The sequence below is a fragment of the Microcaecilia unicolor genome, chromosome 12 (assembly GCF_901765095.1).
Source record: "Microcaecilia unicolor chromosome 12, aMicUni1.1, whole genome shotgun sequence".
NCBI lineage: Eukaryota > Metazoa > Chordata > Amphibia > Gymnophiona > Siphonopidae > Microcaecilia > Microcaecilia unicolor.
The window spans coordinates 33,236,323-33,263,930 of NC_044042.1; the positions used below are offsets into that span (position 1 = coordinate 33,236,323).

Sequence of the window (27,608 nt, forward strand, 5' to 3'; positions counted from 1 at the left end):
CTTGCCGGAACGTGGTCCAATAAAGAAAGCAGCTCTTTTCTGATTAGCGAGTGAGGGCATGCAGGTGACGTCGGGCAGTCCAGTCACCAATCAGAAGGCGCCGCGTTCCGCCCTCTCTGCGAGACACCGGGTCTGAGGAGAAAGTAACAGCATTTTGCAGCTGTTTGCTCCCCTTATCATAGAGGAGGTAAGTAGTGAAAACCAAGAAGGTTAGCGCGTGTAGATACTAGAGGAGGGAGAATTCTTGGAGCTGCGCGTGGAGGTGGTGGCCCAGGGATAAGAGTGCTGGGGTGGCGAGGTGGTGACCCGGAACCTGAGCCAGTGCGTGAAGGCGCGGCGCCGGCATTCCGTGTTTCCCGCTTCTGCTGGTGAGAATGTGGCCTTGTCGCCCGAGCCCAGGTGAGGGTACGGAAATCTGGGAACAGTAACGATCCAGATCTCACGAGCATCCCCGTAGAAAAGAACAGCTTGAGGAGTCTCTACGGGACGCCGCGAAATCTGAGGTGAAAGATGAAGTCAGTGGCCTGTTAAGCTGGAGGTGAAAGCGGTTCCACTAACTCTGGCTGTGGAAATGAGAGAAGAGTGTGCTATGGTCTGTCTGTATATCTATTTCCTCCTGTGTACTTTGTCTGTTTAGTCTTAAGGCCACCCACTTTCACTTTATGTCATGATCTCAAGTTCTGAACAGGGCAGGATTTAGGATATACGTGCAGTGCTCACAGGCTTGGGAGGTGTGGGCCTGTTGATGGGCCTTTTAACTGTCCCGTACGCGGTCAACAAATGGTATAATCGGTTGAGGCTCTATAGAGCAAGAAGCAGCATCTTGAGTAGTCCATGCCATAACTGTCCACTATGCGTTGGCTACCCCCACCCGTCGTGTCCTTAAGTCTCCATCTGAGAAGAGGTACCATCAGCCCTAAAAATCTCCAAATTATGCACCTAAAAACCCAGCACCCATTGGTGCACCCAGAAAGATGGCATGATGTTTAGAGACGCTTAATAGTTTGGAGATAAAGTAAATCAACTTCCAATCCCCATACACCCACAGAAATGAATATAGAGAGCAAAAGTACCAGTGTATAAGGGTTACAGGGTTGAGCAACATGTTTTTCTTGTTTGCAGGGGGTTGGGGGAAGCAGAGTCACTTGGTTGCTTAGGGTTCACACAGTTGGTTCCAAAATGTGATTATTCATATTTTTATATGTTCATCTGATAGTGTGTACGTACACTTGTCATGGGAAGCTCATGCCTCAATAAATTGATTAGTCTGTACGGTACCATTAGTTTGCCATTTTTTGTTTAAGTAGATATTTCCTTGTCCTAAAGGACTTAATCATCTTGAGACAAGAGGATGAAGTGAGTTTTCTAAAATCCCAGTTCTCCCACTGGCACTCCTTGTGAGCTTTGTTTTCCTTGATTTTCAGACTGCTTTCATAACCACTAGACTGTTATTCCACTCTGGGGGGGGGGGGGGGGGTTGTTTGTTTTTTAGACACTCTTCTTGGGTTATTTATGAAATGAATAGTGTGAGTCTGTGTCAAAGGTGGTGGTTACACCAAGGAAAAGACACTTCTGTGATATATTACTAACATTTAGTGGGGATTAATGACTGAGGGAAAGCAGCATTTAGGTCCTAATGTGGTAAGGGAATTAATGCGCATTAAATGCTAAGAAACCCATTTTATACCTATGAGTTCTTGGCATTTAGCAAGCGTTAATTCCCTAACGGTGCTTGATGAATTCCCCCTTCAGTGTAATAGCAAGAAGAAGACCAAAAACATATTTATTACTGTGTAATATTCAGCTGTTTCTTCCTGTATACTATCCATTTATTTAATATCTACTGCTGTGAATAACAGAAGAGAGCATTTACAGATGCCTTTGATGTAATTAGACTCTGGAATTCGATGCCGGAGAACGTGGTACGGGCGGTTAGCTTGACGGAGTTTAAAAAGGGGTTAGATAGATTCCTAAAGGACAAGTCCATAGACCGCTATTAAATGGACTTGGAAAAATTCCGCATTTTTAGGTATAACTTGTCTGGAATGTTTTTACGTTTGGGGAGCGTGCCAGGTGCCCTTGACCTGGATTGGCCACTGTCGGTGACAGGATGCTGGGCTAGATGGACCTTTGGTCTTTCCCAGTATGGCACTACTTATGTACTTATGTACTTATGGCTTAAACCAGCAGTGCTTCCTGTTGGCTTTTAATTTAACTGAAAACTAAAAGAAAAATGGCAGATGATACCTAACTCTTGTGTCTTGAACCAGCCAGCTATGATCACTATATTATTTATTATTTGTAACATTTGTATCCCACATTTTCCCACCCATTAGCAGGCTCAATGTGACTTACATAATACCGTCAAGGCGATTGCATATGATGGGAAAGAGCACTAATGCAAGAAGATAATAGAGAAATGCCTAGCAGGATCTTTGGGTGTTTTTTTTTTTTTTGCCTTATGGCTAATTCAGCAGAATTTAATGAGGTACTTTTAAGATAGGCCACATAGGTGCAAATTGTTCACAAGTAATATTTGTATTTGTAGACTTAATACTAAGTTTATATGTGAACATACACACATACTTTGAAAATTACCTAAGAAAAGTACTATATTTACACTTATTAAGTTGTATAGGTACTTATTGTAAGGAAAAACATGAACTGTGCATTCTTTTCAAATCCCACTCCAGGATTACATTTCACCATTATGGGTAATGCGGATGCAATGGACCCATGTACATACATGGGACTACAATTTTCTGAAAGCTGTTTCTATTGATAAAGCCCTGTTTTCATTTGAAGGTAATGTCTTTAAAAATTTTCCTGCTTAGCTACAGTAGATTTTCAGTTAGGTAAAGGGATGAATTAGGTGTTCAGAATTTTTATACCATGATTATATGTTGTAAATCCTACTTTGCTTAGAGCTACAGTAGGAAAGATGAGCTATGCATAAAGATTTGATTTTAATTAGGTTACTGCTTAGGCTATACTCCAACGTTCTCGTTCTATGCTAGGTTTAAAGTTATTTGGGGCGGGGAAGGAAAGTTGAGGTACAGTTGAAATATGGTTGGATTATTTGTCTACAAGTATTATGTAGGTATTTACAATATTCAATGGAACTATGTAAATGATGGATAGTTCTTTTGATGATTTATTGCTAGTAAAATGCCTTTAACATGTAGTTATTCTTGTTTTAGATGCAAAAATAACTTATAAACTTAGGGGTTTGTAGAAGGAAACCTTGCTTTTCAGCACCCATATTCTGAACAGCTCCAGAACAAATGCTCCCATCTAAATAGCACTTTTCATGCATTTGTAACAGTTTAAAAATAAGTTTTTGCCTCCCTCCTAGTCTGCATAGTTTGAACTACGTACAGTAGAAATATCTTTGGTATTTTTGAGGCTTTTAAACCACTGTTCACTAAAATGGGTGTGTTTATTCTGCTTTTAAAGTATTTGCTTTAACATATGATGGTTTACATATATGTCAGTTCTACATTTTTGGTGCTTGTGTTAAAAGCTCTATTAGGGTTTTAGATTACATAAACAGCATTTTGCGTATTTATATTGCATAAACATCTAGATACGGATTTTACAAGCCAGAATATACAAATCTAAATAGAAAATGTTAATCTGGCAAGGGGACATGGTCTGGAAATGTTTTGGCTGGTCTGAAAATGTGTATTCCATATTTCAGAAGGAAAAATGCACCTCTATTGTTAAAGATGCCATTGGGGTTTAGACTTTACTCCCAGGATTCAGATTAATGCACCTATTGAGCAGTGCCTTGCTGGGAGGGACGAGGGAAGGTTACCCCCTAATCATTCGGTGGTTGTGTCCCCTCATGAAAGCAAAACTGGCAAGGAATACCCAATGTTTTGATTCTAAAAGGCGACTTAAAGGTTCTGGCACATGTTAGTATTTCAAAACATAGACATTTATGTGCCTGAAAGAGACGCGCCTACACCATGCAGCTGGTGTATAATTGTCCATTTCGCCAGATATTTTAGAACATGTGCATTGCATTAGTTGTATTCTTGTATTAATATTAATTGTCTTGTAGCACTTCTTAATTTCTTATGTAAGCTGCATTGAACCTGAGCTTTCTTGGGAAAATGCAGGGAAGAAATGTCATAATAATAGTAAAATAACCAAGAATAAACATAAATACAATAAGTGAGGTAAACTTGAAAACAGTAAATCGAAACTGAATAATAGGATTACTGTGAAACAGTATCAAAAATATACACATTTAACAGCACTGGAATTCAAATACCAGAGGTATATAATACAGTGTTAGCATAATACTAATGATACACCTAATATAAGCATGCATTGGAACATTCAGCTAACATATGATTCTAAAGATTTTCTATAGTACAGCAAACCATATAGCTGAGGGACAAAGAGCAGATATATAATGGGAACAAGATGCATGGTACAGAGACACTTGGGATAATTTGTTGGTTAGCTAAACTCAAGGCATGTTCTTTTTATAGTTAAGCAAGCGATAAGGAACTGATCTAAGTTACAGTGTGTGTAGCAAGCTAGTCCAGGTGCAGAATGAGTGTATAGTCACTCACCCTATGTATCAATTGAAGCTGAACATTGATAAAACGCATTGCCTTATCCTCTCATCCCAGTACAACAATTATAAACCAACAACCTTTGGAAACTCAAGCGTTTAAAACCTTTCTTCCCAAGAGATGTTTTCCGTAATTTAATTCAATCAATGGTATTATGCCACGTCGATTATTACATGCAGGATGTAAGGAACAACTCACAAGGAAACTCCAGATGGCACAAAACACAGCAGCCAGATTGATATTTGGTAAGACACGTATCCAAAGCGCCACACCACTCTGTGAGAAACTGCACTGGCTTCCTATCAAGGAATGTATCTCTTTCAAAATCTGCACCTTAGTCCATAAGATTATCTACAGTGCAGCCCCAGGTTACATGATTGACCTAATCAATCTCCCAAACAGAAATAGTACCAGTTCATCATGGTCTTATCTGAATCTCCACTACCCTAATTACAAAGGACTAAAATACAAGACAACCCATGCGTCCAACTTCTCTTACATAAGTACGTGCCTGTGGAATGCACTGCCACAAGTGGTGAAAACAACTTATGATCACCTAAAATTCAGAAAATTATTAAAGACTCACCTATTCGGAAAGGCATATCCGAATGACCGAACTTAGGTGACTCAACCCTGCAACACTTCACTATCAAAGATCGTATTGAACATTGACAAACCCTTTTACCTCAAACCCAACTTGATTGAATCTTATCTTCCCTATCCCACTATAACATTTTGTACTATTCCCATACCGGACTTGGCAAATGCCTTCACGGTATTATGTAAGCCACATTGAGCCTGCAAATGTGTGGGAAATGTGGGATACAAATGTAAAAAAAAAAAAAATTAAAGGCTTGGGAGAAGAGCCAGGCTTTCACCTGCTTCCTGAATTAGAAATGATCTCGTATTATGCATAGCCCCTCTGGCTACGTTCCAGAGTGTGGGGGCTACTCCTGAGAAGACTCTCTGGCGGGTATCAAATCGTAAAATTTCTTTTGACGAGGGTACAAATAGTGATGATCCTTGAGAGGACCTTAAAGGTCTTAAAGCTGTGTAATGGCTAACTTACTCTTTAAGTACTCTGGCCCATTTTGTCTGAGGACCTTGAAAATCAAACATAATTTTAAATGTAGCCCTGTAAGGTACTGGTAGCCAGTGTAGCTTTTGCAGGAAGGGATTGATATGGTCACACCAATTGCAACCTTATATCATTCGTGCTGCGACATTCTGAGTTAGTTGAAACTGATACAAAATCTTTTTGGTTTGGCCAGTGTACAGGGCATTACAGTAGTCTAGTCGTGATGTTATCATGACATGGGCCACTGTAGTCACTCGTCTTTTTGATATATGGAGAGAGTTAGTAGCTGCCGTAGGTGATAGAGACAATTTTTGAAGGTTGTTTGAATTTGTAGGACCAGAATGAGTGATGAGTCTAGCAGTATCCCAAGATTCCTGACCTGCGATTTTAGGAGGAGTTCATACTTCCCAAAAGGTATTTTGAAGTTGGATATCTGTCCACTTGTATTTGGTACACAAGGAATCTGTTTTATTTGGGTTCAGGCAAAGTTTGTTGTTGTTTGCCAATTCCTGAGTTGCAGTTAGGAAGGCAGTCAGTTTACTCAGAGCTGTGGGTAGATCTGGTTCAGTGGGTTTGAGTAGTTTCACATCATTAGCATATGTGTAGAATTTTGTGTCTTTGGAAATTAAGACAATTTCAGAGAATCAAGCAATATTTCACTCTTAATTTTCATTAGTATATTCTTTAGTGATTAGTCAGACTATTGTAATACACTATTTCTCCGAGGACAAGCAGGCTGCTTGTTCTCACTGATGGGTGACGTCCACGGCAGCCCCTCCAATCGGAAACTTCACTAGCAAAGTCCTTTGCTAGCCCTCGCGCGCCCGCGCGCACCGCGCATGCGCGGCCGTCTTCCCGCCCGAAACCGGCTCGAGCCGGCCAGTCTTCTTTTGTCCGCACTCGGTACGGTCGTGTTTCGCCGTGTCGGGCCCCGGAAAGTTGACCTCGCGCGTCCAAATTGTTTTTTGAGCGTGTTTTTCTCTTAGGAAAAGCTTTTCTAAAGTCGGGAAGTGTTCCGGAAACCCTCCACCGGGTTTCGTGTCAATCCTCCCCGTACTTCCAGCTTTTTGCCCCGGTAAGTTTTCTTTCGTCGTCGGGGTAGGCCTCTTTTTGGCCTCGGTCGAGATTTTTCTCCCTCTCAATTTTGGTGCTTCAATTTTCGCCATTTCGGCTTTTGATTTCGCCGGCGTGATTTTTCCGCCCATGACATCGAAGCCTTCCAGCGGCTTCAAGAAGTGCACCCAGTGCGCCCGGGTTATCTCGCTCACTGATCGACACTCGTCGTGTCTTCAGTGTCTGGGGGCCGAGCACCGCCCTCAGAACTGCAGTCTGTGTTCCCTGCTTCAAAGGCGGACTCAGGTAGCGAGACTAGCCCAGTGGAACGTGTTGTTCTCGGGCTCTTCGTCGGCATCGGCACCGGGATCTTCGAGTGCATCGACGTCGTCAGCGTCCAGACCATCTTCCTCGGCCGCCCTTGCATCGAGTGCATCGAGGCATCGGGCCTCTGCATCGGCGCCGAGACATCGGATAGCTGCATCGACGTCGGTGGTACCAGGACCTCGTCTGCTGATGTCGTCGGACGGTGGTGCATCGGGTGGAGTGCAGGTGAGGGCTGTCCATTCCCCTGCTGGTGGCGGTGAGCCCTCGGGTGGGTCTCCTCCTACCCTGAGGGCTCCTGCGGTACAGCCCCCCCGAGATCGACCCTCGTCGGTCTCGGCCCCGAGGAAGCGACGGGTGGATTCGACGTCCTCCTCGTCGGTGCCGGGGAGCTCCGGTGACATGCTTCGGAAGAAGTCGAAGAAGCATCGACACCGGTCCCCTCCCCGCGTCGGCACCGAGAGCTCTGGGTCGCCGAGGGAGTCGGCACCCAGCAGGCATCGGCACCGAGAGGACCGCTCACCCTCTGTTCAGGAGGTGTCGATGCGCTCCGCTCTGGACAGCCCGGAACAGCCTCCACGCCCGGAACAGGTACTGACGTCGACGCCTGCATCGACCTCCATGCCTTTCTCTGCAGCCGCTCTGAACGAGAGCCTCCGGGCCGTTCTCCAAGAGATTCTGGGAGAGCTGTTGCGCCCTACCCCTCCGGTACCGGCGGTGCTTGCGCCTCCGGTACCGTCGAGCGTGGCGCCGGCTGGCCCATCGCCCGGGGTGAGGTCCCCGACGTCGGTACCGCGTGCGGTGCCGACTGTGGCCACCTCCCAGGAGGGCTCCCCGACTACGTCGGCGGAGGGAGCTTCGCCGATGCGGGCGAGGGAGTCTACCTCTCGACGCCCCCATCGTGGACGTGGCTCCACGGAGTCGAGCCGGGCCCGGTTGCAGACGCAGGTCCGTGAACTTGTGTCTGACACCGAGGGTGAGGCCTCGTGGGAAGAAGAAGAAGATCCCAGATATTTCTCTGACGAGGAGTCTGAGGGTCTTCCTTCTGATCCCACTCCCTCTCCTGAAAGACAGCTTTCTCCTCCCGAGAGTCTGTCTTTTGCTTCCTTTGTCCGGGAGATGTCTACGGCCATCCCCTTCCCGGTGGTTGTGGAGGACGAGCCCAGGGCTGAAATGTTTGAGCTCCTGGACTATCCTTCTCCACCTAAGGAAGCGTCCACTGTTCCCCTGCATCATGTCCTCAAAAAGACATTGCTGGCGAACTGGACCAAGCCTTTAACTAATCCCCACATCCCCAAGAAGATCGAGTCCCAGTACCGGATCCATGGGGACCCAGAGCTGATGCGCACCCAGTTGCCTCACGACTCTGGAGTTGTGGATCTGGCCCTAAAGAAGGCTAAGAGTTCTAGAGAGCATGCTTCGGCGCCCCCGGGCAAAGACTCTAGAACCTTAGACTCCTTTGGGAGGAAGGCCTACCATTCCTCTATGCTCGTGTCCAAGATCCAGTCTTACCAGCTCTACACGAGCATCCACATGCGGAACAATGTGCGGCAGTTGGCGGGCTTGGTTGATGCTCTTCCCCCTGAGCAAGCCAAGCCTTTTCAGGAGGTGGTCAGGCAGCTGAAGGCGTGCAGAAAATTCCTGGCCAGAGGAGTTTGACACTTTTGATGTTGCGTCCAGGGCCGCTGCTCAAGGTGTGGTGATGCGCAGGCTCTCATGGCTGCGTGCCGCCGACCTGGAGAATAGAATCCAGCAGCGGATTGCGGACTCGCCTTGCCGTGCGGATAACATTTTTGGCGAAAAGGTCGAACAGGTGGTAGAGTCTCTCCACCAGCGGGATACCGCATTCGACAAATTCGCCCGCCGGCAGCCTTCAGCTTCTACCTCTACAGGTAGACGATTTTTCGGGGGAAGGAAGACTGTTCCCTATACTTCTGGCAAGCGTAGGTACAATCCTCCTTCCCGACAGCCTGCGGCCCAGGCTAAGCCCCAGCGCGCTCGCTCTCGTCAGCAGCGTGCGCCTCAGCAAGGCCCCGCGGCTCCCCAGCAAAAGCAAGGGGCGAGCTTTTGACTGGCTCCAGCAGAGCATAGCCGACATCAAAGTATCAATGCCGGGCGACCTGCCAGTCGGGGGGAGGTTGAAAGCTTTTCACCAAAGGTGGCCTCTCATAACCTCCGATCAGTGGGTTCTCCAAATAGTCCGGCAAGGATACACCCTCAATTTGGCCTCAAAACCTCCAAATTGTCCACCGGGAGCTCAGTCTTACAGCTTCCAGCACAAGCAGGTACTTGCAGAGGAACTCTCCGCCCTTCTCAGCGCCAATGCGGTCGAGCCCGTGCCATCCGGGCAAGAAGGGCTGGGATTCTATTCCAGGTACTTCCTTGTGGAAAAGAAAACAGGGGGGATGCGTCCCATCCTAGACCTAAGGGCCCTGAACAAGTATCTCGTAAAAGAAAAGTTCAGGATGCTTTCCCTGGGCACCCTTCTCCCCATGATTCAGCAAAACGATTGGCTATGCTCTCTGGACTTGAAGGATGCCTACACTCACATCCCGATACTGCCAGCTCACAGACAGTATCTGCGATTTCAGCTGGGCACACGCCACTTCCAGTACTGTGTGCTACCCTTTGGGCTCGCCTCTGCACCCAGGGTGTTCACAAAGTGCCTAGCTGTGGTAGCAGCGGCGCTTCGCAGGCTGGGGGTGCACGTGTTCCCATATCTCGACGATTGGCTGGTGAAGAACACATCCGAGGCAGGAGCCCTGCAGTCCATGCAGATGACTATTCGCCTCCTGGAGCTACTGGGGTTTGTGATAAATTACCCAAAGTCCCATCTTCTCCCAGTGCAGAAACTCGAATTCATCGGAGCCCTGCTGGATTCTCGGACGGCTCGCGCCTATCTCCCAGAGACGAGAGCCAACAACTTGTTGTCCCTCGTCTCGCGGGTGCGAACGTCCCAGCAGATCACAGCTCGGCAGATGTTGAGATTGCTGGGCCACATGGCCTCCACAGTTCATGTGACTCCCATGGCCCGCCTTCACATGAGATCTGCTCAATGGACCCTAGCCTCCCAGTGGTATCAGGCCGCTGGGGGTCTAGAGGACGTGATCCACCTGTCCACGAGTTTTCTCGAATCCCTGTTTTGGTGGACGATTTGCTCCAATTTGACTCTGGGACGTCCCTTCCAAATTCCTCAGCCACAAAAAGTGCTGACCACGGATGCGTCTCTCCTGGGATGGGGAGCTCATGTCGATGGGCTTCACACCCAAGGAAGTTGGTCCCTCCAAGAACGCGATCTACAGATCAATCTTCTGGAGTTGCGAGCGATCTGGAACGCTCTGAAGGCTTTCAGAGATCGGCTGTCCCACCAAATTATCCAAATTCAGACAGACAATCAGGTTGCCATGTACTATGTCAACAAGCAGGGGGGCACCGGATCTCGCCCCCTGTGTCAGGAAGCCGTCAGCATGTGGCTCTGGGCTCGCCGTCAGGGCATGGTGCTCCAAGCCACATATCTGGCAGGCGTAAACAACAGTCTGGCCGACAGGTTGAGCAGGATTATGCAACCTCACGAGTGGTCGCTCAATTCCCGTGTGGTGCGACAGATCTTCCAGGCGTGGGGCACCCCCCTGGTGGATCTCTTCGCATCTCAAGTGAACCACAAGGTCCCTCAGTTCTGTTCCAGGCTTCAGGCCCACGGCAGACTGGCGTCGGATGCCTTCCTCCTGGATTGGGGGGAAGGTCTGCTGTATGCTTATCCTCCCATACCTCTGGTGGGGAAGACTTTGTTGAAACTCAAGCAAGACCGAGGCACCATGATTCTGATTGCTCCCTTTTGGCCGCGTCAGATCTGGTTCCCTCTTCTTCTGGAGTTATCCTCCGAAGAACCGTGGAGATTGGAGTGTTTTCCGACCCTCATCACGCAGGACGACGGGGCTCTTCTGCATCCCAACCTCCAGTCCCTGGCTCTCACGGCCTGGATGTTGAGGGCGTAGACTTTGCCTCTTTGGGTCTGCCAGAGGGTGTCTCCCGCATCTTGCTTGCTTCCAGGAAAGACTCCACTAAGAGAAGTTACTTCTTTCATTGGAGGAGGTTTGCCGTCTGGTGTGACAGCAAGGCCCTAGATCCTCGCTCTTGTCCTACACAGACCCTGCTTGAATACCTTCTGCACTTGTCTGAGTCTGGTCTCAAGACCAACTCCGTAAGGGTTCACCTTAGTGCAATCAGTGCATACCATTACCAAGTGGAAGGTAAGCCGATCTCAGGACAGCCTTTAGTTGTTCGCTTCATGAGAGGTTTGCTTTTGTCAAAGCCCCCTGTCAAGCCTCCTACAGTGTCATGGGATCTCAATGTCGTTCTCACCCAGCTGATGAAACCTCCTTTTGAGCCACTGAATTCTTGCCATCCGAAGTACTTGACCTGGAAGGTCATTTTCTTGGTGGCAGTTACTTCGGCTCGTAGAGTCAGTGAGCTTCAGGCCCTGGTAGCCCAGGCCCCTTACACCAAATTTCATCACAACAGAGTAGTCCTCCGCACTCACCCTAAGTTTCTGCCAAAGGTCGTGTCGGAGTTCCATCTGAACCAGTTAATTGTCTTGCCAACATTCTTTCCCCGTCCTCATTCCTGCCCTGCTGAACGTCAGCTGCACACATTGGACTGCAAGAGAGCATTGGCCTTCTACCTGGAGCGGACACAGCCCACCAGACAGTCCGCCCAATTGTTTGTTTCTTTTGACCCCAATAGGAGGGGAGTGGCTGTAGGGAAACGCACCATATCCAATTGGCTAGCAGATTGCATTTCCTTCACTTACGCCCAGGCGGGGCTGGCTCTTGAGGGTCATGTCACGGCTCATAATGTTAGAGCCATGGCTGCGTCGGTAGCCCACTTGAAGTCAGCCTCCATTGAAGAAATTTGCAAAGCTGCGACGTGGTCATCTGTCCACACATTCACATCTCATTACTGCCTGCAGCAGGATACCCGACGCGACAGTCGGTTCGGGCAGTCAGTTCTTCAGAACCTGTTTGGGCTTTAGGATCCAACTCCACCCCCCGAGGGCCCTGTTTGTTCTGTTCCAGGCTACACTCTCAGTTAGTTGGTAAATTTTTTAGGTCAATCTCAGTTATGTCCTCGCCGTTGCGAGGCCCAATTGACCAATGTTATTGTTTTGAGTGAGCCTGGGGGCTAGGGATACCCCATCAGTGAGAACAAGCAGCCTGCTTGTCCTCGGAGAAAGCGAATGCTACATACCTGTAGAAGGTATTCTCTGAGGACAGCAGGCTGATTGTTCTCACAAACCCGCCCGCCTCCCCTTTGGAGTTGTGTCTTCCCTTGAAGTGTATTGTCTTGCTACATACTGGACTGGCCGGCTCGAGCCGGTTTCGGGCGGGAAGACGGCCGCGCGAGGGCTAGCAAAGGACTTTGCTAGTGAAGTTTCCGATTGGAGGGGCTGCCGTGGACGTCACCCATCAGTGAGAACAATCAGCCTGCTGTCCTCGGAGAATATCTTCTACAGGTATGTAGCATTCGCTTTGTATGAGGTCCAATTGCAGACTTTACAGAATACTTCTGCTAGATTGCTCAAAAAAAAAAAATCAAAGAAGTTTGATCGAGTATCTCTTAAGAAATTTTCTTTTGTTGCCTATGGAGCAGAGCTTCCCCCAACTGTGGATCAGGACTCAAAATGGGTCACAAAACCTTCTTTTGGGGTCATGACCTAGGTGTGTTCGCCATAGGTGCATTATTTATTCTGCACCTCCAGGGGGTTGCACAATTTTATTTGGCCTTGATCAGGGGGTCACAGCCATAAAAAGTTTGGGAAGCACTTCTATAGAGTCGCATGGGAAATTTAAACTTTGTACCTTGATCTTTGGAATTCTACATGGTAAAGCTCCTTTACTTTGCATGGTTTCTTATAATTTGGATTACAAACTTCTGTGCAGAAAAAAATTTTTCAGTCTTTGGGGTATGCTTACTAAGGTACATTAGCGTTTTTAACGTGCCTGTAAAGTTAAGGTGCTTTAAACGCTAACACACCTTTACATTTCTGTGAGCATGTTAGTGTTTAATGCGTGTAAACCATTTACAAGTGTTAAAAATGCTAATGCGCCCCTTAGTAAACATAGGTGTTTGTCAGCTAAGCATGTTTGCTGTAAATGGATACACAGCTTTTTATTTTTGTATCAAGCAGTTGTAACCTGGAATTTGTTACCAATGAATATTAAATGAGACATGAGCTATGAAAAATGTAAAAATAAATAAAAAAAATATATTTGTTTAATGAATATATCATAGAATAACGCTGGATTAATCTAATCTTAGGACTACTGAGACGATACTCTAATCTTAGGACTACTGGGAAGATACAGTTTTATCTGGTTAATGGTTAATTCTTTTGTAAACTGCATTGAGGGGCCCTTTTACAGAGCGTCATTTAAGCCCAACGCGGGCTTACTGCTCGATCTTTCTGGACTACCGCCGGCCCATTGCAGCTGCCGGCAGTAGTCCTGCCTCGAGCACACGCCATTTCCAGGGGAAAAAGAAAACCCTTGGAAATGGCTTGCACGGTGATAATCCAACGGTAATCGGGCAGCAGTTACCATTGGGTTAACACGGGAGCCCTTATCGCCACCTCAGTGGGAGGCAGTAAGGGCTCCCCATCGTATGGCCATGTGGTAAGAGTTCTCTTACCACATGGCCATGTGTGCCTGGGGTGTTTTTATCCACTGTGGTAAAAAGGACCCTTGCACGTGGGTAAAACAGCCCCTGTTGCCAGCGCAGGGCCCTTTTCCCCTGCTACTTGGTAAAAGGACCCCTGAGCCACTTATGTGGAATTTAGTGGATTATAAGTGCAATTTTAATTTGATTTTCCAACCTGGATCCTTTTCTTTCTAAAATACCGCTATTGTGATCATCAGAGTAACTCATTATAAATATGAAGATCTGTCCGTCTTTCCTCAAACAAGCTCAGGTTCAATGTGGCTTACATTCAAGAAAAGCATAAAAAAATATGATAATTATAACATATTAGGAATAATTGTGTGTTTGTCATGAAGCTATGCAAGATAATAGATGTCTTTATTTTCATTGATAGAACGTGGTGTTTTGGTTTTTTTTATGCTTTGGGTTCTTTTTTTAATCCTGTAAAGGTTTAACATGAGCTTATTTTTACTTTCTTTCAGAGGTTGCTGGTGTTAGTGACATCAGTTACAAAAGGAAAATGCACCTTCCGCTGTTTGCACTGAGTTGCCTACTGCTGGTCTACATGCCATCGTTGATAGGTATGCTTGCATTAAGAGCACATATTAAGATGGACAGCTAAGAATGCACACAAGTTTAGAAGCTGACCGAAATTGAATCTGCAGCCAAAATTCGCCACTCAGTTTTGGCCGAAGTCAAAACCAAACCTGCTCCTGAACAGGAACAGTTCCCCCCCCCCCCCCCCCCAAAAAAAAAAAAAGCCTACTGTATTGGCTAGTTGGGGTAGGACCAATCCCAGTTGCTTTTGCCCATACTGGCTCCTCTGTCAAAATGGCTCCCAGGGAGTGAGAGGTTGCATAGCACAGTTTGATTTTGAAGCTGTTTGCGTTTGAAGGCAGCCTGTATACCAGGTTACTGTGGCTGCTGTGACTGCTGCTTGTAAAAGCAAACCTCTTTCTAGTTTCTAGTGCTCTATTGCGGTAACCAGACAGGGAAAGCATTGGATTGCTCCTCTTGGTTATTTGTTTAGCCCTTGATGCAGCCCTTGTAGGGCAAAACATTGTCATGTTGGACGATTAAAGGAAATTGCTGTTTCGATAACTTGGAAATAAATATCATTTTACTTTTTATGTGGTCTGCTCTTTTTTTTTTCTGTTCTGCATCTTTCAGGTCATTTGCCTGTTTGTTTGTTTTTTTTATAAATTGAAATTGTCAGCCTCACAAAAACATTTAAAAGTATCAATTTCCAAATCAGATGAAGTTTTCCTTCCTATGTCATCAGCCAACTGCAGGATCCTCATAGAGCCCTGTCTAGTCTTAATCAAGTGGAAGAGTAATTTGCCACATTTACTGCCATATAAATAAAGTTGATATTTATATTAGGTTAGATGTCTCAGCACCATCTGAAACTAAGCATGACCAAGACTGAGCTTCTTATCTTTCCCCCTAAACCAACCTCTCCTCCTCCCCCATTCTCTATTTCTGTGGATAACACTCTCATCCTTCCTGTCTCATCAGCTCGTAACCTTGGGGTAATCTTAGACTCCTCCCTCTCCTTCTCTGCACATATTCAGCAGACTGCTAAAACCTGTCGTTTCTTTCTCTATAATATCACCAAAATTCACCCTTTCCTCTCTGAGCACACTACCAGAACCCTCATCCACACTCTTATCACCTCTCGCTTAGACTATTGCAATTTGCTTCTCACAGGTCTCCCACTTAGCCATCTCTCTCCTCTTCAATCTGTTCAAAATTCTGCTGCACGACTAATATTCCGCCAGTGTCGTTATGCTCATATTAGCCCTCTCATCAAGTCACTTTGCTGGCTTCCTATCCGTTTCTGCATACAGTTTAAGCTCCTCTTATTGACCTCTAAGTGCATTCACTCTGCATCTCCTCAGTACCTCTCCACTTTCATCTCTCCCTACATTCCTCCCCGGGAACTCCGTTCACTGGGTAAATCTCTCTTATCTGCACCCTTCTCCTCCACTGCTAACTCCAGACTCCGTTCCTTTTATCTTGCTGCACCGTTTGCCTGGAATAGACTTCCTGAGCCAGTACGTCAAGCTCCATCTCTGGCCGTCTTCAAATCTAAGCTAAAAGCTCACCTTTTTGATGCTGCTTTTAATTCCTAACCATTATTCACTTGTTCAGAACCCTTATTTTATCATCCTCACTTTAATATTCCCTTATCTCTTGTTTGTCTGTCCTAATTAGATTGTAAGCTCTGTCGAGCAGGGACTGTCTCTTCATGTTCAGGTGTATAGCGCGGCGTACGTCTAGTAGCGCTATAGAAATGATTAGTAGTAGTAGATTTAACATCCCTTTGATTTAATAAAGTATTGAGATCTGCCTGAGAAGCTGAAAGTGCACTTTATGGCAGCTGCTGACTTCTGAGTACCTAGGTGAATTCTATCTTTGATCTCCTGCTTCTCAAGTCATAGGATTTTTGTGGGATTTTTTTTACAATTGGCAGCATAGGCTATGATTTCGCCCCTGAGCATAGCCTTAGCCATGTCCCAGAAGAGAAGTGGTGTGTCATATGGGCTTCATTATACATTTTAGAATTATTCCATTTCTCCAAAATAAAAGATCTGAACGATTGGTCCCAGTAAAGCTCAATGAGAAATTTCCAGCAAGACTCATTACGGTCCAAAGGGTCAAGATCCAAAGACATCCAAATCAGCGCATGGTCAGAAATACCATATGGACCAATCTCGTATGCAGTCAAATGTTTAAAAAAGGATCTGGAAACCATGATGTAATCGATCCTTGACTAGGTAGAATGAGCCTGAGAAGAGGTGGGTATAGTCCCTGTCTCCCATGTGAAATAATCACCAAGAATTGACCAGATGTGTAGTATTGCAGAGCAGAGGCAAACCTTTGGAAGAATGAATCCATAGGTCCCCCCCTTGGATGAGATCGATCTAAGGCTGGATCATGAACCAAGTTGAAATCTCCCCCTATAATAACATCATTATTGACATAAGGTAATAAAACATTTATCAAACTAATAAAAAAAATTATCTTATATATTAGGTGTGTATATGTTACATAAGACCATAGGATGTTTGCATAGTCACTTTTAACAATACAAATTGACCCTGTGGGTCCCGAATAATTGAATGAATATGAACATTTAAAGACTTCCTAAACAGTATGAGAACCCCAGCTTTCCTATGAGTAGTGGGGGACTCCATGAGGGAGCCCACCCACCACTTTTGAAACTTACGGTGTTCCACTGAGGAAAGATGAATTTCTTGTAACATTGTAGTGTCAATTTTGTGTCTGTTAAGAAACTGTAATATCTTTTGCCTCTTGATGGGGGAAGTCACCCACTTTCCAAGAGGAAAGTTTGAGGAGACTCATTTATCCAAAGAATTACACATAAATCCCCCAAACCCAACAGAATCGCTAACCACCAAAAAAGAAAAGAAAACCAGGACCGGACCAAACCAAACCCTACTTCCCTGGCCCTAAGTGCTACTAATTCTACAAGCCAAATCCCCCACTAGCACAAGAGATAGCATCTACAATAATTAATAGCAGAAAAAACTCCATTCCTGAGAGAGATAAAATAGCAACAGTCATTAGTTGGTATGGAACAAGGCAAACAAAAAGAGAAGAAAGTGGAATTAAACTCTGTCCCTAACAAATATAGGGTAATGTCAATCATCTGCATCTGTTGGTATGAAACAAGGCGAGAAGACCCCCCCCCCCCCCCCAAAAAAAAAAACAACCTCTGCCTCGAAATAAGCAGCCAAAAGGACAGTTATAAGCAGTCTATAGCAAATTAGGTGAAAGAAAGCTGATCCAATTGCTCAGACACTCCAGGAGTGTCTGCAAACCGATAGAAAATTATTGGCCTCTGTGCAATGTAATTGGGTGATTTCCATGACGGACCCACACAACTGGTGCATCGGGTGCCTTGGCCCGGACCATGAGCCTAACTCTTGTTCTCTCTGTTTGTAAATGCAGCTGAGGACACAGAGAGATGGCAGACTCAACAGGAGAAGCTTTTTGGCTCCTCAAAGGCCAATACATCAACATTGGTACCGGAAGCAGTGACCTTGATGGCTGCCAAGACTTCAGCATCCACTGGGCGTGCACTGGCTTCGAGGAGGTCTCTGTGTCTCTTGACATCAGGCACTGAGAGTAGGCCCTGGGATCGGTCAGCATCTGACCTGACACTGAGGGCACATATGGGTTCGACATTGGCACCGAAGGACCACAATGCTGTGCATCAGGGGAGGCACAAGAATCTGTTATCCTTGATGCACGGTGCCGGAAGCGCTGAGAAGCGCAGGCCCCAGGAGGAGCACTCCGACCCCCCCCCCCCCCCCTTGCAGAAGTGCCGGTGTACAAGTCTCCTAGCAGCCAGGTCCCTGCTACCGGTCCAACACTAACACCACCTCAGGCTGCCTTTCTTATGGCTCCCCCACCTTTGCTGATGCCTTCATTCGATGAGTGGTTCCAAGCCATGCTCGGAGAGGATCTAGCACAGATGCTGCATTTGCAAACTGGTTGGGCATCGAGGGTGCTTGCACCAACTGTGGATCAGATGCAGGTTCTTCCTGAGGCTCCTTCCATGCCAGTGCAGAGATCTGGAAGAAGCTTGAGAGTAGGGCTGTACCTTGGCACTCTTCGGGGCATAGGCATGGATCTACTGAGTTGAGGCACAGACTCGTTCAGTATAACCTGAGTATGGTGAAGTCTGAATGGGACTGCTTATGGGATTCAGAGGAGGAGTCTTATGGGATACATTCTGATCCCTCCCTACTTCAAGAGAGACATGAATTTTCACCCGAGGGTCTCTTTCACCAGTTTTCTCAGAGAGATGGCTTCTGCCATCCCATTTAAGTTAGAAATGTGGGAAGAGCCCAGGGTGGAGATGTTGACTCTCCTAGACTACGAGTCTCCTCCTAAGGAAAGGGTCACTGTACCATTGCACCCTATCCTTAAAGATGCACTGATGAAGAACTGGGAATATCCCCTATTAGTGCAGGTTGCACCTAAGAAGGTGGATATGCAGTACCATATACAAAAGGCTCTTGCATTTGAGAAGGCTCAACTACCACACCATTCTCCGGTGGTCGAATCCATTCTGAAATGAGCTAGGAGCTCCAGGATTCATGCCTCGGGTCCCCCAGGTAGAGAGACCAGGACACTAGACTCGTTTGGGTGGAAAATGTTTCAGGCCTCTATGCCTATTGCCTGCATGCAGTCCTACCAGCTCTATACATCTTTGGTCTGCAGTAAACTAAATCTTGCGACGCTCTCCCACAGGAGGAGGCTACAAAGCTTTGCCAGTTGGCTAGCAAGCAGCTGGAGTGTAGAAAATATTTGGTCAGGGGTGTGTACAACTCTTTTTGATGTAGCATCCAGACTCTCTCCGCTAAGGGTGTGGGGATGCTCAGATTCTCATGGCTGTGTGTCTCAGACCCAGGTTCAAGAGAGGTTGGTGGATGTTGCTTGCCAGTGTGACAACTTGTTTGGAGATAAGGTGGAGGAAGTTGCCAACCTCATAAAGAAACATAAGGACACCACCCAAACTCCCTTGGCACCCTCCAGCTGCAACCTCTTCCTCGCTGAGATTTGAGTGGGCCTAGACGAACCTACTACTCTCAAAGGTGTGGGTTCCTGCCATCTTCCCACTCTGTCCGGCAACCCCAGGCCCAATCTTCTTGGCCTCGCCAACCCTGTCCTCGGAAGCTTCAGCTGGCACCCCAGTCGAAGCAAGGTACGAGCTTTTGACTTGCTCCAAGAGAGCAAAGCTGCACGCAAAGTAACCATCCTGGATAGCCTACTGGTAGTGGGGAGGCTGAAATGTTTTGTTTTTTTTTCCAACACAGGTGGTCTCTTGTAGCCTCAGACAAGTGGGTTCTTCAAATAATCCATCTCAGTTACGCCCAGCATTAGCGTCAAGGCTACCAAATTGCCCACTGAGAGCGTGGTCACTCAGCGCAAGCAGGTGCTTGTAGTGGAAATCTCTGCCCTTCTATAGGCCAATGCAATCAAACCTATGCCACCAGAGGAAGAAGGGAAGGGATTCTATTCCAGGTTCTGTCTGTTTACCTGTCTTACTTAGATTGTAAGCTCTTTGAGCAGGGACTGTCTTTTGTGTATGGTGTACAGCGCTGCGTATGCCTTGTAGCACTATAGAAGTGATAAGTAGTAGTACTAGTACTTCTTTGTTCCCAAGAAAACGGATTTCGTCCCATCCTAGACCTGAGGGCCCTGAACAAATTCTTGATCAGTGAAAAGTTCAGGATGATTTCCTTGGGTACCCTTCTTCCCATGATTCAGGAAAATGATTGGCTATGCTCTCTGGACTTAAAGATTCCTGTACCCACATTTCGATACTTCCAGGTCACAGGACGTATCTCAGATTTCAAATAGGGAAACACCATTACCAGTATTGCATACTGCCATTTGGCCTCGCATCAGCTCCCAAGGTCTCCACCAAATGCCCAGCAGTAATAGTGGCTTAACCATGTAGGCTAAGAGTGTACATGTTTCCTTATCTGGACGATTGGCTGGTCAAGAGCATATCATAGGAGGGGGCGTTAGTCTTAACTATTCAGGTGTTGGAGTTACTAGTGTTCATCATAAATTGCCCCAAGTCCCACTTTCTCCCTAGTACAATGATTGGAATACATAAGAGCCTTGCTAAATACATTGCAACTTGAGCTTTTCTTCCATAAGCGAGAGCAAAGACCTTTATCAGTGCTTGCCTCGCAGTTCCAAAGCAGAAAGCAGGTCACAGCTCGGCAAGTGTTGAGATTGATCGTCTACATGACCTCAACAGTGCATGTCATATCTATGGCACGTCTCCACTTGAGAGAAGCCCAGTAGACCCCAGCTTCACAGTGGTCTCTGGTGGCTGGGAACCTAGCGTATGCCATCCAGATGCCTACAGAATTGACTTGTGCCCTTCTCTGGTTGACAATTCAGATGAATTTGACTGTGGGACTACCGTTCCAAAATCCACCTCTCAGAAGGTGCTAATAATGGATGCATCCAACCTAGGATGGCAAGCTCATGTAGATGGGCTTCACATCCAGGGGACTTGGTCTGCTCAGGAAACATCTCCATATCAATCACCTCAAGCTCATGGCCATTTGGAACACTGAAGGCTTTCAGAGATCAGCTACAAAACCAAACTTCTGTTATACAAACGGGTAACCAGGTTACATGTTTAATGTAAGCAAGCAGAGGGGCGCAGGATCCTACCCCTTGTCGGAAAGCAGTGGGGATGTGGCAGTGGGCTCTCCTTCATGGGATGGACCTCTGAGTCACATACGTCCCACAAAAAGGCAACTACCTGGTGGACAGACTGAGCAGGGTTTTGCATGAGTGGTCTCTCAATATGGACGTAGCCTGCAAGATCCTCCAAGAGTGAGGCACCCCCTCAGTGGATCTCTTTGCCACTCATCTCAACCATAAGGTCCCCCCAGTTCTGCTCCAGGTTTAGAGCGCACTGCAGACTAGTCTGATGCCTTTCTCCTACATTGGAGGGGGGGGGGGGTTCTGTTTCTGTATGTGTATCCTCATAGAAAAGACTTCGCTGAAACTCAAGTAAGACCAGGGAACTCTGCTCGTAATAGCATCATACTGGCCAAAGCAGATCTGGTCCCCTCTTTTGGAGTTATCCTCCAAAGATCCATAGAGACCGGACTGTTTTCTGATCCTCATCATGCAGAACGAGGGGTCTTTTCTACATCCCAGCTTCCAATCCCTGGCCCTCACCGCTTGGATGTTGCAAGCATAGGATTTGAAACCTTGGATTTGCCAGAAGGTGTCTCCTGCATCTTGCTGGCTTCCAGAAAAGACTCAACAAAGAGGAGGTGTTACTCATTTAAGTGGAAGAGGTTTGCTGTCTAGTTGTGAGGACAAGGCCTTTGATCCCCTCACTTGTCCTACACAAAACCTGCTTGAATACCTCTTGCACTCTGAGTCTGGTTTGAAAACCAACTCTGTAAGAGTTCTTCTCAGTGCAGTTAGTGCTTATCACCATGTGGAAGGGTAAGCCCATCTCTGTACAACCTCTAGTTGAACCTCCTAGTTTTTCCCTTCATGCGAGGCTTGTTATTTGATAAAACTCCCTATCAGACCTCCAAACTGTGTCATGGGATCTCAAGATTGTCTTCACCCAGCTAATGCAAGTTCCTTTTCAGCCACTTGACTCCTGCCATCGGAAGTATTTAACCTGGAAAGTTGTGTTTTCACTTCAGCTCGCAAGGTCAGTGAGCTTCAGGCCCTAGTAGTTGACCCACCTTATACTACGTTTCACCACAATAGAGTAGTTCTCTGCATGCACCTTAAGTTCCTTCCTAAGGTAGTGTCAAGAGTTCCATCTTAATCGGTCAGTCATCCTACCAGCATTTTTCCCCAAACCACTTGCCCATCCTGGCAAAAGTGTACTGCATACCTTGAATTGCAAGTGAACCTTGGTCTTCTAACTCTGTGGACTTTAGTTCGCTCAACAGTCCACCCAGCTTTTTGTTTCTTTTGACCCAAACAGGATGGCGGTAGCTATCGGCAAAAGCACAATTTCCAATTGACTAGCAGATTGCATCTGCTTTACTTATGCCCAGGCTAGGCTGACTCTAGAGGGTCATGTCAAGGCCCATAATGTCAGAGCCATGGCTTAGTCGGTAACTCACTTGAGGTCAGCCTCCATGGAGGAGATTTGCAAAACTATGACATGGTCATCTGTCCACACATCTTATTACTTCCTTGAGCAGGATACCCGATGAGACAGCCGGTTTGGGCAAGAAGTCCAACAGGATCTGTTTGGTGTCTAGAATCCAACTCCACCCCCTAGGCCTAGTTTTCTTCTCTTTCAGGCTGCCCCTCCTCAACTAGTAAACAAAATGTTTCATGCTGATTGAATAACAGGCCTCGTGTTTCGAGTCCCTATTGTCCTAGCATTGTTTTCAGTGAGCCTGGTAACTAGGGATTCCCAGCTGTGAGAATTTGACAGCTTGCTTGTCCTCTGAGAAAGCAAAGTTACTCGCCTCCTGTAGCAGATGTTCTCCAAGGACAGCAGGCCAAGTATCCTTACATACTCTCCCACCTCCCCTTGGAGTTGAAGTCTGAGGGACCCACACTTATGCATTGGGTGGGAAGGCACCAGCGCACGTGCGGTTGAATTCTACTAGAAAGTTCTTGATCTCACTAGTCGGGGTCCACACCAGGCTCCATCAGATATCACCCAGCTGTGAGAATACTTGGCCTGCTGTCCTCGGAGAACATCTGCTACAGGTGAGTAATTTTGCTTCACTCACAGAAATCCCACATTGTGCCATAAGTGTATGGGTTACATTTTAAGTTGATGCATCATAAGGAATTTGAAAGTTCCTCTATAACTTCCTATTCCTTGTTTTCACTTCCCACCTCTTTCAACTTTCTCATTCTCCTCTGTCACACCTCTCCATCGCTAAACTACTGTGTAGCCTTCTCTTGCTGTTGTACACCGTGGCCTCTAAGTCCTGTGTAAGTCTGGCACCCATAAAAATTGCAGTTCAAAACAATTGCATCAGCTGACCTGGAACAATGGAAAGTATACAGGTTCTTTAGGATGACTGTTTCATAGTATGTGCTATTCTCCAATTGTACATTTATACAGGTGTAATGGAGCTTTCAGGACCTAGGAAGGTGGTTTAGTCTTAGTCCAGATAACTCATCCAGATGATGCAGTTGTATTACAGTAGGTAGACACAATTGTATGCCAGTGCTTATACACACCAAGGTTCGTGCATCTGTGGCTCTCTTGCTGCTTTCTTTCCCTTATTTTCTAAAATTAGCCTCTGAAGTGTATAATTTGACTGTGCTGGCTGATTGCCCAGCAGCAGTTGTTGAGAGATGATAGTTGCATCATGAATGAAAATAAGTAAAATGAATGAATGTTAATGCTTGATACAATTGCCATAACCCATGCAAGCTGCAATTAGTCTATTTTTCCTTCTACACAACAATTTGTCTGTAGTAAAGACACATTTGATATTATACAGATGCCCTATTCAAAATCTTCAGTCAACTTTAAGCTTTTGTCCTGTATTTTTATTTATTTATTACACTTGTACCCCACATTTTCCCTCCTAGTGGTAGTTTCAACATGGCTTACAGCTTACTAATGGAAATAGCAGCTTACAAGTTCAAAGGTATAGATGGAAGAGGTGTGAAGTGTTCTGAGTCTTGCTGTGAGAGTGGGCCAGGTCCAGTTTTACTTCTTGTTTCCTTTTTCACTTCTCATTTTGTTCATTTTGAGGTTCATGGTTGTAGGGGTGTTGTCAGATTAGTTGTATGGCTAGTGGGGTCATGGGGGGGGGGGGGGTAGGTTGTTTTGTAGAAGTGCAGAGTACTGGGGGTTTATGAGGGCACACAGATGCACAGTACCATTCGCTGTCTGGTGCTCTTGGCTCCATGCTTAGGATTTTTTTTTGTGTGGGGGGGGGGGGGGGAGTTGGGTCTGCTGGTTTACTTCTCGTCATATGAGGGTGATGTGGTATTTTAAATGTTAATGGTATCATATTGGGTAAAAGTCTGGGATGCACTGGTTTTAAACAAATGGGATATTGTCCCACACTTCAGAATTTTTTTTTCTTATGATGCTTATTTGTTTGAAAGTGTCTTATGGCTTGTGTTGGTATTTTTGTAACTTCTGTAGATTTTTGTAACTTCTTTAGATGAGGGGTGGATAGTTAAGAGAATTATCCACATACACACATCACCAAGTAACTCATCTTCCTAACCTGCTTCATTCCCTGCTTTTCAGAGTCAGTAGCTGTCATGTCGGTGGACCTCGGTAGCGAGTGGATGAAAATTGCTATTGTGAAGCCGGGAGTGCCCATGGAGATAGTACTAAACAAGTAAGCTACAAATGACATAAATGTGAATTACATATGCTCCCATGTTTGGGGAAAGAGCACCATGTTGGCTTCAAAAAATGGAAAAAAAAAAAAAAAAAAAAGCTGGTCATGAAAATCAGATTCCCTAGCATCGCCACCAGATCTGATCTTGGGTTACAACAATCGACCAGAAGATGGAGAGAGTAGAGAAGTATGCTGAGCCCCTAAGAACCCTGTGCAGCTCTCACTGTTGGGTATTTTTCTATCTCCAGCAGGTGGTGCACAGTTGCTGTGCAGGTCCTGGATTTTCTCTCTTCAGGCATGCTCTTAGTCTGGTCTGTGACCAGTCCCTAGTTGAGATAAAGGGGTTCAGAGCAGGTTGTCACTGCCTCTCTCAGGGGTACTTGGTAGTCTGGGTTCCTTATCCTTTCCCCTTTTCCTTTCTCTGGGCCATTCTCCATTCTACCGGCTGAGACTGGCTTATGATGCGAGATTATCAACAGGATTCACTGATTTAAGTAAAGCCCGTCTTTTTTGCTGAAGAGAAGAGAGAAGTGTGTGCAGTCACGGATTGTGCTGGGTCTGCCTTATCTTCCTGTGGGGCACTGGACTGATTGATTCTTTGATGGCTTCATCTGTTCCTTCAGCGCTCTACTAATGGTGGTGCTGATTTAGGTGGTGTCAGGGAACGCCTGTCGCCCACCAGGGGTTATCCCTGCAGCCACTTGGGGGATTTGCCCTCAGCGCTGCTCCAGTCCGCCTTCACCTGGGCATGTGCTCTACACAAGCACCCTCCTCCCACCGACTGGTTCCCAACTGCGTCTTGGCGAGTCTCCTGCTCTCAAGTTACGCCTAGTGTTTTCTAGGTTACTGGGACCACATTCCCAGTGGTCCCACAGTTCCTAGAAAGCATTCATAGACCCAACACACAAACCACCAGGATTCTTGGTCCAGACAAGCAGAGTCAATAAACTAAAAAAGGTTTATCATAAAAATATTGAACAGAGAACCATAAAAACAGATGGAACAAAAACACACAACTGGTAACTGAATAGGGATCAATATTATCTGAACATTCAGTCATTACCTGAATAGTGTCTGAGGAGTACAGGAAATATAACTGCTCACAGGTTACAGAATATAACTTCTCACAGGGTCTCGGTGAAGAGATCTTTCTCACTCCTCTCCCTGGCTGAGACTGGAGAAAACTCCAGTATTTCCAGATTGGCCCAGGAGCTCAAATTCAATCAGAGCCCAGAACATTTTTTTAAAGTAGCTGGCCACATCACATTACTTCCTTTCTGTGTTAAATTAAAGAAGGAACAGTCATTTCTGTGTAACAGCTTTAAACATAAAACATGCACCACCTACTGGCCAAACAAGAGAAATACTGTATGAAATATTCTTATAATTAACATGCTGGAAAGCCCACTATTTCCCCACAGGTAGTAAAGAAATGCATCTGCTGTGGTGCTCAGCAACAGATATGTGCAGTTCTTTCCCAGGGGGCTTCAGCTTTCATTAGGAATTTATTAAAGACCGGGGGACGTTCCTCGTACATGCAGTGACAGTGTCCTCAAAACTGAAGGTAGCCTGTGGTTCTTCCTCTGAAGATGCAGGAATGGTAGGTAGTCGAGTCCATTTCCCACACGGCTTCCCTATAAGACTTGCTGGAGGCTCAAGCACCATTTTTGGAGCAGTACAATTTGGGGCACTCAGACCATTCGTTTGTCTCTAGACTTTAGTCTGTTAATGCATCAGGCTTATTTGCTAAAGAGGAAAAAGGACAAGCATGAGTAATCTCCTTCACAAGCTCTGATTTCTAAATTGGTGCAGGGTCAGAGCTTAAAAGAAGGGGACGCAGAGTCTTTACCTTCTGTTTCCCCTTCGGTCTTCCCTCTATTTCTTCAAGATCATCCTTGCTAAGAGAGCCTAGAAAAGAACAGCCATTCTGTTGGATCCATTGTCAGCCTAGAAAGTCCACTTGACTGTTGTCAGCTCGTATTGCAGGAGTGAACAACAGGAGGCTGACATGTTCTGCCCAAAGAATGTTGCATTGATTGAGAAGATCTAGACCAGTTTCTCTTTTCAACAGGCTGATAAAAGAGACTGGCTTTGCACACCACTCTTGGTTTCTAAGCAGTTGATCATCTGATAGGTCCAAGAAAGACAGACCATGGGGTCCAACAGCTGAATAGACTCTTTCAGAGAGACCTTATCTGAGCCCGAGCCCATGCCCGTACCCATGAATCAACCTCCAGAGTTACCACTATAGAACAAAGACTTACGTGTAATCACATGCCCAAAGGCCGATCTGCTGAAGGATGTGTCTGATTTGCAACAGCTTCTGCATTCTGAAATCCAGAAGGGGAAACTTCAGAAGTCAGGTTCAACACTCGGTCTCAAATATTCCAGAGAATGAGAAGGTAACAATCAGCTTTTGCTGGTTTTATCACCCAGCCCGTAGTACCTATACCCCTTTGCTTTTATTTGCTTACTCTCTTGAAGAGAAGAGGCCCTAATAGTCAATTGCTCAGATATGGATGTACTCCTATCCCCTGGTCAAAGAGGAAGGTTGCCACCACAACTGTGTCCTTGGAGAAGGACCTTGGAGTAGTGCTGAGCCCGAAAGGCATGGCTTGGAATTTAAAATGATGGCCCAGAATCACAAATATTGGAAACTTCCGATGAGGCTAAATTGGAATATGGAAGTGTCCCCTTTTGGTCTAAGGCAGTGAGGAATTCAGCTGGTCAAACAGAAGCGATAACTGAGTGGAGAGTTTCCTTCCTCAAATGAGTTTTTTTTAAATAGAGAACAGTTTACCTTTAGATCGAGAACAGGGTGAAAGGATCCCTCCTTTGGGACCATAAAATAGAGTACCTTTCCATACCTCTCTCCTACTAGGATCTGCCAGGTACTTCAGAGACCCAGACTGACCATTTTCAGAGAGAGTGTGTTGGACTGGATGGACCATTGATCTGACCCAGCATTGCACCTCTTACGTTTTTAATGTA

At 46.1% G+C, this 27,608-nt stretch overlaps 1 protein-coding gene across 4 annotated transcripts in view; it reads left to right on the top strand.

Annotated features, from left to right (window-relative positions):
• The first annotated feature begins 44 nt into the window (after positions 1 to 44).
• HYOU1 (hypoxia up-regulated 1) overlaps positions 45 to 27,608 on the top strand; it is a 77,767-nt gene continuing 50,203 nt past the window's right edge. The window contains exons 1-3 of one of the 4 annotated variants that reach the window (XM_030221305.1): positions 45 to 187; positions 14,223 to 14,321; positions 24,521 to 24,614. In XM_030221305.1, coding sequence (XP_030077165.1) covers positions 14,261 to 14,321; positions 24,521 to 24,614 — 155 coding nt within the window. In that variant the 5' untranslated portion in view covers positions 45 to 187; positions 14,223 to 14,260. Of the gene's footprint in view, positions 188 to 210; positions 400 to 462; positions 504 to 571; positions 593 to 14,222; positions 14,322 to 24,520; positions 24,615 to 27,608 lie in introns of those variants that run through there. The other 3 variants (XM_030221304.1, XM_030221307.1, XM_030221306.1) reach the window with 3 other exon arrangements.